Consider the following 11,686-nt stretch of genomic DNA (forward strand, 5'->3'; position numbering starts at 1 on the left):
TAGAAGCGATTATGGGCGGCGTACGGAGCAGGTACGACGCAGAATTATATGACAAACGCAACGCGCTCGTACGGACGAACGTGGCGAACCGATCGCGTAAGTCGTCTTTTTGTCGGTTTTCGAACACGCGTTCGTCCGACGAGAGACGGTAAAACGTGGAAAAAAAACGTAATCCGATACACGCGTGTTCGTACGTGATACGTCGTGTTCGCGGGCACGTGCGACGTCGGCACGATTGGGGGTAGCGATCAACGTCCTGCGGCGGCGGTGCCGTGCGCGTACACGGCCCGTTCTCTGCGGCAGGACGTACGAATATAAAAAAAATACTGCGGATTAAGGCGATCACGTAGTTTTTTTCTCTCTCGTCTTACGGAAGCCGTTTAAAAATAATAAAAAAAAAAGGAAATAGAAAAAAGTTAACTTCGAAAAGCGCCGTTGCAACTGGTTTAACGTCCAACAACAAACGTACGGATACGTGTTTTCTTACGTGCGCACAAGTACATCGAATTTTGACGTCGCACCGGGCCGTAGTCGATAACTGTCGTCTCATCGTCGACCGGGATAATATTATACATTTGCGGTGCACGCCAAGTGATCCCGCGCACGCGTGTTTTTCGATAACCGTAACGAAACGGCTAAGGATCACAAAAGAATCACAATGATAGTATATTATAAAATATATTTATGTACATGACGATATCAGCGGTCGCGGTGGCGCCGACGACTTTCAACGCGAGCGCTCCGATCTTACGGCCCGTAAATCATTGACTTTTTCCCAATTAAATTAGTTTGCCGGGGAAACGATGTACGGACGGAGAGTGATCGCCCGCCCATCATCGTGAGCGTACGTACCGTTGTGGCCGCGTTTTACCACTTGGGTTTTGTATACCAGTTTACACGGTGAATTCGGTTTTTCGATTAGCAGCTATGTTTTGTTGTACGCACAGGTACACAATACGCGTCATTGTAGCAGTGTCGAATAACCTTCGGCTTTCAATGATTTCCGCCTTAAGAGCCACGGATACTATTCACGAAAAACTACACGTTTCTGTTGGGATACTCAAAACACGCATCGATTAATCGATATTATACTGCGGTGCGCGGGATTTAAATTTCACATACTTGCGCACGCGTGCACACACGCTTACGTTTCGACAAATTCGTCGACGTCTTATCGAAATCGTTGCATAAACTTTTATGACCCTTTTTCTTTTATTCTTCTTTTTTTTTTTAACACCTCTTCGAAATAATACTCGTGCGCTGTATAAACAACAGAGATATATTACAGATAAACAATAATTTTAACAAACACGATTTCCGTACTTCGACAAGCGCCCGGAATGCGTTACAACGTCGTTTTCAGAAAACCAACACGATCGGCTACGTCGTACGTATTATTTTAGACCGAGCGTTAAGGGTTTTTTTTTTTATTGTTCACCACCAACATGTAAAAACTTGTGTACGATTCCATCAAGTGAAGTTTAAATTAAAATTAATTTAAAAAATCAGAAAAATTCGTTCATCGACGATTGGACAAAAAGAAAAAAAACGCGCTTATTGCGTAATAACTTATCGTACACGCATTACGGGTACACGTCACACGCATGTCTTTCTGTTCTATTATATCGCGTTTATCGGTGCAGTTACCTATACGATATGCATTTTATCCGTTGCATTTTAACGACTAGTTTCTCTAAGAAACGCGTTTACATTCAAATGGAGTCATATGTGTCCGGAGGAAAAAGTGAACGATGCCGTTCGCACTGTTTCGAAAACCGCGGTACGTTGTTCATTCTCATCTAACATGAACGACGACGAAAACTAAATAAATGATTAAACACAAACATACAATGTCTACTGTGTATACTTTACTAATAAAACCTTCAAGTGTAATCATATATGAGCCCAATAATACTTGTCCGTTGCATTTTATTGGCTTTTGCCCCCCGGATTATGTGTTACGCGACTTGGGACATTTCTACGACTTCGATCGATTGTGTACAACCTACATACGCTGGACGGCGACGGTGATAAATACCAAAACGAGCTCTCGTATACACTAGCATACACGCACACATTAGCCGGCGGTTACTACTAGACGCTTAACGTACGGTATAATATTTGAATCCGTTATCACTCTTCGCGCAGACAAAAAGTGTGGGCACATAGAATAATACAAGAATTCAGTCGCATGTTGGAGGTAATAGGATGTGAAGAGTGCCGTTTCAGCTATTTGTCTCCAATTTATTATTAAGTACAATTGTTTTACTATTTTGTTTTCGTCATCTGATCTGGTTCCAATACCTGACCGCGGTACCCAACAACACTCCGCCGAGTAACCGAATTGAGTTTTCAGTCCAGCGCGACGAACGTGATGACTATACACGTACAAGTAAACGAATGTAATATAAAATCTCACGTTTCCGTATGTATAATATTATTGACTATTTGTACCGTGAACACGTATTATACGTGAAGTAGTGTAAACGATGCGTTTATCGTATACGTTCGAATATTATCAAGGTTTATCGCCAATCGGAGTGCTATAAATGCGACTTAACACGAAGTTATTTTTGAAATGTCTGCAAAACGTCGTAGTCATTAGTAAACTGCGGTTTGGACAATATAGAATGATGAGTTATGCAATACGTTGATCTCGAGGGTTTCGAGACACGGAGCATTTTACGTCGATCGATCTGTGCAAATTCACATAAACAGTCATCGTTGTGACGGAAAAGTTTATATAAGCGAGTCCCATCACCGCGAACAAAATAAATTAAAAAAAAAAAAAAATTGAAAAACAGCAAAATACAATGGTGTACCATTCTCGCAGGGATGACGATTGTCGAACGTCTCGCGGTGCTCGTGCGAAACGTGTGGATCACGCGGAAACCGTTTCGACGCGTTTCCTTACGGCGGAAACCTGCGCAAACGCAGCGCTTCAACCCGCCCACGTGCGCGCGAGAAACGGACGCAGGACGAACGCGATCTTTCTCTCAATGGTTTCGCGGCGTTAAAACCGGTCGCCGCCCGTTAGACGTCCTGATCACCGTACATTGATTGTCCGTCGGATTATTATGTAATACGGTGAACGCGTTTTTCCGCGACACGTTTTGCAGCGTACGATAGTTAATTAATACGGCGAGGGCCAAACGTGCGGCTGCGGGGTTTTCGTTTTCGTTTTTTTTTTCATTTAGAAGTTACGTTCGTACTACACTAGAAATGACAAGCCACCGCAGGTTTAATTTTTATCTTATATATATGTTTTTCCAATCGACTTGTGTAATTGTTTCTGCCAAATTAACATAAATCAATATATATATATATATATCACCCGAATAATCATGACCGTTACGTAGTTTTTAATATATACATTATTTATTATACCAAACGCGCGCGTGCGAGTAAAACGGGTAACGTGTGCGCATAATTGTTTATAATTTTTGTTTTGCGATATTTTCGCTCATAATACTATAGACTCGCTATTAGTGTTGGGAATAGATAATTTAAAATTTATCTAGATAAAGATGAATGATAATATGTCCAAATTCATCTACATAAAGATAATAGATAAAAAATATTTAGATAAAGATAAAAGATAATTTTATTTTTATCCAGATAAAAAAAAGATATTTTCAAATTTTTTTATCTTTTGGCCAATTTTTCATATTTGTAATAATATCTATGAAGACTCAATTATAATCATTATTATCAATAGGTACCTAGGTGTTAAATGTTTATTGTAGTAATGTTGTGTACCATTTAGCAGTATTTATTGGTACATTAATGTACAATATTTAATGATAGTTAATCACTAAAATGTTACAAAAAAAAAAAAAAAACAATGAAAATTGCTCTGTACGTATCAGGATGAATACAGAATACATTTATTTTAATTTAACTATATTGTTTTCCATATAATCTTAATTTGATGATTTTCATTATTCTGTAAGTAGTTACGACTTAACGGATTCCAAGAGTGAAGTATTGACTATTCAGCGTACGAGTTACATATATATACTAAAATCAAATACCTACTATATTTGGAACTTTCATGGAAAAATAAGAAATTAAGTTTAAAAATACCAAAAATATTTCCTCGACATGAAAATACAAACAAAATGTCATACCAAGAAATAATTACTTATTAACAATACACGAATTATAATTATGAATACAAAATCTATACATATAAAAGAAAGTCGGGTTAGTTACAGAATTTATAATTCAAGTACGGCTGGACCGAATTTTATGATCTCTGATTTGTTGGGTTCGTCTCCGTACAAGAATAAAAATAACTCTTGGCAAGAATACAGACAATTATCCAGATAAGTAAAAATTTTATCTCAGATAAGCAATTACATAACTTAGCGTTGTTTATCTAGATAAGATACAAGATGACAAAAAATCTATCTAGATAAGTCCCAACACTGCTCGCTATAGCCTCTAGTTTTCATTGGTCACGTAATATTAATAATACAATAAACTTAATATAATGTAGATATTTTATCGGACTCCGTTGCATTATGTGCACGTTTACACTTATAATATTTCAACACAAAATCGCGGGCGGTGGAAGGAGGGATCGGTAGGTTAAGGTGCGAGATAGTTTAGACTGCACTCCATCGCGATCGTATATTACATATATTCTTGGACGGCTATGGATGAGAAAAAGAAACTGAAATCCGTTAATAAATACGCGTAATAAATTAAAACGCACAATTTACCCGGATAACGTTTCCTCGCGGCGCACGTCGTCATAACGTATGTACAACAATAAATAATGTGTATAATATTCTTTATTACACAAACACACGGACACGCGCGTTATCGTTTTCGAGTGTGTGTAATAATCACTTTGGAACCGGTCACAAAAAGTAGGAATAGAATGAAAAAAAAAAAAAATGATAGAAAAACGCAACACTTTAATTTCGGACCGCGCACATTTCTCGTAAGAGTTTTTTCTTCCTTTTTTTCGTGCACCGCCCGCACCACTAAAACGTACCACCACTGCGTTACAAATGATTGTATTACAATGCTCGTCGAGCTATATACTAGAGAAGCGGCGCACTACACGTAACTATATCTATTATATAATACGTGCGTTTGAGCGCATTTTCACCCATTATTTATCTGAAGTTTTTATAACCGTTTTGGAGCGTCGTTAAACGTCACGGACGAATCGGAAAATACACCTCCGCGCGCACGACGACGACGACGACGACGACGAGGACGACGCCGTTGATTGTCGGCAGGGCGGTGGCGGCACGCGGATAGACGGAACGCCGCGTGTGTTATTATTATAAGGTTTGCCGCCACAGCACACGGATACGCGTATAATTCTGTCTCATTTCACATATACAACTACACACACAAACCTTACACTACACTATACACACGATTATTGCTGATACTGTATAATATAGTTTATCATTAAAAAAAAAAAAAAAAACGAAATAATGAAAAACACCAAAAAAAAATCTCACGAGCAGAAACGTATTTACGACAAATTAGTCGAAACCACCGATTTCGGTACCATATCTTACGCGCCGCCGATTGCCCAGTCATTACAGCGTTCCGAGGCATCGATAATGTATATTACATATATATATATATGTGTGTGTAGGAATGGTGAGAACGAAATATCATCTTAGCCACCAGACACCCTACTCCGCCCTTATTTAAACTGAAAAACAATTATTTATAATAAAATCGAAAAAAGAAATTATAAAAAAAACGTAACACAGGTGTGGCAAACTCAAAATCCTTAAGACACAAGTTTAACTTTTACCCATAAACTGTGTTTTTCAAAACTCATCAACATTTTGCTCTTGATAGTTAACAAAAAAATTACTCGAATTGCCGTGAACAATATAATTACTATGTAACGGATAATATTGTGTTGAGTGTGCATCCAGAACTCTAGAAAATGACAATCTTTAAAAAGGGTATATTTTATCTGAAACAATCGTTCGTCACTCAACGAGAGGAAATTCGCGTAGAAATGTATGCGAATAAATTCCGGCACCACTGATTGATGACACGACAGAGCCATGAATATAATAATATGCTATGAAGTTCCAAGAATCGTTTAACGCGTGTACTAGGACCACGACCAGGAATTGTCGAAGACTTCAAATTAAAATAATATTTTCCATGAATATATTTTATAAATATCAAAAATATCGAACTGCATTTTTGACGTCAAAGAAAGCGAAAAATCACTTGTAAAATTTGTGTTGAAATATTGTTAGAAATTAAATATTATTTTATCGAAATTATTGATTAAATTGTGCATTAGATGCATTAAAGACTCTTCGACTGCTTCGAAACGAGAAAGACAATGTGCACTAACAAATGTGTGAAACTTCACCCGTGTATACGATGTTGTACTACTATTGTATAGTAGCCGCATGATTGATATTCTATTTATTTTGAGTATCAGGTGTTATAATATCGTTTTAAAATTGGTTTTTGTTTATTTAACTGGTCTATTACGTTTAAGACTATTAAGATCCGACAATGCTTGCACACATTATCGTACACACTATACCTACTACAGTTGTGTTTATCGCGAGGATGTCATTTTTTTTTTTTTTTTTATCGCCATAAGCGCGTACATTTATTTCAATCATTTATACTGCGTTGTAAGTAAAATAGCTGTTACAACATACAAGTACTTTAAATCGCCATAAGACCGCTCGAATAAGACTCCAATATTTTTGCGCTACGGTACACGAACAAAATGTATTTTGTTTATTTCCGTTAACGAATTGTTCGTCTACTAGTCAGTATAATATTTGGCTGTCGAGAACGCGAACATCATATACTCGTAATTGTTAGACACTGGCCCAGTCAATACAACAATAAAATGCAAGCATCCGTACCATTGTTGCACGTACGTTCGATTTATATAAATATCACATATTATAATTATCATTACTATTATAATCCGCTATTGGCATTATCTAAACACGTGCATATTTGTCGTCGATCGATCCACTACGGTCTTTTTTATTTACTAATGTACGCTTGTAATCATTTAATTGGGTGATTGATGTAGACCATTTAATCGGTATCTATAACGCGCAGACCCTGAATAGACTACGAAATTATTTTTTAAACGAATTATCACGACGTTCCAATACGATGTGAACATAATATCGTAGATTCTTCTAGTTTTCGTAAAAATAAAAACAATACTATAACCCGTTGGACGTATCGAATTTATAATTTTACGTATTTAATACCTCTATCGAATTTGATTCAATAAATGTCGACTTCAGTGCACGCGTCTTCACGTGTTTGGTACAATTTACGTCGAGTCAAAATGTACGTAATCAAACGACATAATAGTTTTTCATTTATTACTTTAAACTATCGTTTAACGAACTGCCAAAGTGATAAAAAACAAATTCAAAACGAATAATACTAATAATAATAAAAAGAAAGTATAAACGCCACGTCGTTAAATATTAAACTATCAGATTGTAGTGCGCCATCTGAACAGATAAAAAACTGTTCGAAAAATTAGTAGTGTTTTTGATAACACGCTACAGCGCAGGGCATAACACGAGTATATTAATGTATACATGTAAATCGAACATAAAACACTATGAGTGTACACAAAGGTTAAAATTAATGACGTAGTCTCATCCGACGTGCGCCCCGAGCGAAACAAGCGTAGTAAACATGGCGAGTAATATAATTATGATAATGACGATATTAATAATAATCATAATAATAATAATAATAATAATGTAATCGAAAATTCCGTCTGTGTACAAAACGTTTGACATCTCAAGTAAATCGCGACCGGATGAGTTACTACCGAGATCGACTTCACGTGATATTAATATAATTATTGTTATTTCGTGCGAATACGGAAGAACTCGTCGAAAAGGAAATTCTACGCGTACATTATGTTATTAGCAGTAGTAGTAATAATAATAAGGCATTATAATACAAGACAGTTTTTCAGCTTAACATACGTTTACGAGTTACGACAATATACACGACCGTGATATTATAATAAGTATTCGAGAAATATTACACCCGCAAAACAGCGTCAGAAAAACGAAAATGCTTTATACATCACATTATAATACACGTATATGAGTTATTAAATGTAACGAGATGCATTAAACTGTTCACACGAATTCGATTATCCCGTCGAACATTTAAACGATTATCACTACTGAACGTGAAATTTCTATACACTATAATATACATTCGTCGTTAGAAAACAATTTTAACCGACTAGTTTCGAACATATTTCGTATTGTTATCATGGCCATTAAAAACAACACAAAAAAATAAAAACCATTACATAAGACGCAGTATTCGTATACGATAAAAAAGAAAGGAAAAAAAAGTTTATGATATTACAATACAGTCCACGTCTAGCAAAAGCCGTAAGCGAACGCCAACCATTATTGTCATAATACTCCGGTGAAATACACGCATCATCCATACGATATACGTACGGCAATAACGCCATTACGTGGGAATATCAAAATACCAAGTTGCAATATAGTTGTTCGGAATAATTATCTTTCGAGTGATAAATCATAAAAAATACATTTTGAAATCCGTCTGCAAAGAGGAAAAGTTTACGCGGTGAAAACACGACAAGGGTCTTTGGAATAACCTGGATATCTATTGGCGTAACGAGAAAAATTCCCCGTGATCCTTGGACGGAATACGCATTAAACTGCCGAATCCCGTTTCGATTCGGGTGGCCAGACTGGTTGTTTTTAAACTTTTTTAAATAACGAAATCATCTCTTCTGCGGGTACGTGAATGAAACACAAACGGAAAAATAATTGGAAAAATAAAAAATTTGGAATTCAAATCATAATTTTTCGTCGGTCGTTCACCCGACTTTATTATTGTATTTTATCCATTATGTTACAGCCATTAATATTTATGAAAGTTTTCATAACGTAAGTATGCACATAGGATCATGTTTTATCGTGTGAACGTTACATTTTATCGGCTCTAAAACAATAAAATAAAAATATGTTGCGTCATCTCAAATGTGAATTATTATTTGGTCGGAATCTGGAAATTTCTTCGTGGTCAACTTGCGATGTGGCCCGATTAGAAGGATTTTGAACAACTCGCATTAATCGCATTGATCTAGCTGGACACGCATTAAGGGTTACGTGATCACACAAATCGGCGACGATAATGCATACAATAACGTCACAAATAAATGTATTATTTCTTCTAGAGATCCACGTGCAATATCATCACGTGTTGCAGTTTACTCGTTAAGCTCACCAGAAGAAAATCGTACATCGAAATCTCGTGGAATTTTCAAACGTTACGTGTGCGCGTGCAATTTGCAGTTCAACCGAATCCGATTGCATACACCGAACTCACCACAAGTTTTGATTTCCTATAAGGTTCGCGTTATGTGTGTACAGTAATATTAATATCCATGTCAAAACCAGTTGCCGTCTCGCACTGGTTTGCGCACGTACAGCATTATTACGATTATTATTATAATACATTACGACAAATCGCGATTACGGACCACTTCCCCGTTTTTGTTTTGTTTATATTTCTATGGAGGTCACGTTACAATCCGAATAAACAATAATATCACCACGCATAAGGGTTCTCTGTTATGTCGTCGCAGCCGAAGGTATGAGCAGTGGCGATTGTCGTGCGGCGCACAGGATTAATGGTTTAGATAATAATAATAATAATAATAATAATAATAATAATGGCATAAAACGTATTTTTTTTTTAAAAACCGATTCAATAGAAACGCCAGTCCAAAGAAGAAAAAATTTACGACACCACGTGGTAATAGAAATAGTTTTTTTATACCCATATTATCTTTTGTGATGTTGTAAAAACTGCATTTTGTTTTTGTTTTGGGGGTTTTTTTTTCTTTGCCGAACGCGAAGGATCATTTTTCACTGGTCGGCAAAACGGCGAAAGGGTTCTTTCCGAGTTCAAAACGGGTGTCGGTCGCGGTGGCCAATTTAAATTGCAAATCTGCCGCCGAGATAATAAAGAGAAGGGTGGTGGTGACTGTGGAGGTGGAATGGGTGGGGGAGGGTGAAACAGTCCGCTGAACAGTGTACATTTTTATTTGTACATATATATATTGTATATAAGGTCATCGCGACGGGAGCGCCTTCGTTTTTGGGGTGCGCGCGTTTGCCAGGTCGGCATCGTCGAAAGGTGCAGGAATATTATATTACTATTACTATTATTAAGTTTCAATGTGCGTCGAATACAGAACACAATCGTGCGCACACACACACACACACATACCTTACACTATACAATATTATATTTAAATGTAAATCACACCATCACCACGCCGCGTGTGCGCGCATTGTGTACCACCGCTGGCAAAGGGTTGAATTTATACGCTCGGACAACGGATGCCAGTCGGATGATGGGCCGGGTACTCGTGCGCGATCACGAATGGGAATGGGGTGCGTTTAATTCGAAAACTGTATTTCTAGGCTCGTACACTAAATAACTAATATTACACCGTGTCTAACCGCGTTCTTTACGAAATACTGACCAACAGCAGCTTACGCATATAATTACAATATTATCCGTTTAGTATGAATACGAGTTTGCGAACAATTACAACATTTCCGGGACATGAGTGATGACACGCTTTAAGTGCATCTCCGTCACAATTATATTACGCGTTAGGCTCGCACGTAGTGATGATATAAGTCAGAAAATGGAATGTATTAATAAAAAAACGAATTTTAAATGTTCCAAATTCAGAGAAAGACGTTCGCGTCATCCATGTTATAACGATAAAAGGATGGATAAAAATTAATTCGAATAGTTCTTAATCTCGAAGTTTATGGTTTTAATGATTGCGGTAAAAAAGTCGAAAATCTTGCTGTTCTTTTATGAGTGCGACGCGTCTCGAACACGAGAACAAGTAAACGACGTAATCTTTCTACTGGACTTATTCCATAAGTCAGACGTTTTGCGTTACAGCAGTATAACCACGCACGTGACGTTATTGCAATTATTTTATGCAGCGACGACCCGGTTCATGCGTATGCGCTGCAGTAAGGATCTCGTTATTGCCGGAGCATGGCAACTCGACGTCATCAGCAGTTTCTGAAGTCGTTTCCCGGTAGATAAAATAAAAAATAAAAATCTCCGGAGGCCGTGATCCTTTTCTCCAGACGCCGCGACTGCGGGTTTCGACACGGATGTCGAATAAATAACCCACGTGACGTCGTTAACTTAACGCGGTATTCGTTATAATATAAGTGTTTAGATTTTTTTTTCCCCGTGGATCTCGCGCAAGTTTTAAACGGCACGGGGCAGGATGGGAAAAAAACAATAGGACACGGTTTTACCGGGCACGCGTGTTCCACCCTTCACTGCCATTGCCGTTGACACTATGAACCTATACACGCATATATTATATAACGTATAAGGTACCTCCTTGCCGTAGCCGATAGTCTTCGTCTCGCTTGTTACGACGTTATTGCGAAAGTCGACTATTATCAATACGCACGTTATCAGAACACCGCCGTATAACCGCCCTTTGTCGCGACAATCCGATGTTACTTCAATACGTACGTACGTTATTGTCGTCTAGACTCTAGTACCTGAGCCGATTTTCTCATTGCCAAGGGTCACACACTCGCACACAACCATATAGGTACCGAGTGTATTATAC

The 11,686-nt window shown here is 37.5% G+C and overlaps 1 protein-coding gene across 1 annotated transcript in view; it reads right to left on the minus strand.

Moving 5' to 3' along the window:
* Positions 1-8,500, minus strand: part of LOC112692930 — a 32,782-nt gene extending 24,282 nt beyond the window's left edge. Inside the window, exon 1 of the mRNA XM_025567752.1 lies at positions 8,394-8,500. Within this exon, the coding sequence (XP_025423537.1) occupies positions 8,394-8,500 (107 nt within the window). The remainder of the gene's footprint in view (positions 1-8,393) is intronic.
* Positions 8,501-11,686: the final 3,186 nt, after the last annotated feature.

This window comes from Sipha flava, unplaced genomic scaffold, assembly GCF_003268045.1.
Source record: "Sipha flava isolate LNK unplaced genomic scaffold, YSA_version1 79_pilon_pilon, whole genome shotgun sequence".
Taxonomy (NCBI): Eukaryota; Metazoa; Arthropoda; class Insecta; order Hemiptera; family Aphididae; genus Sipha; species Sipha flava.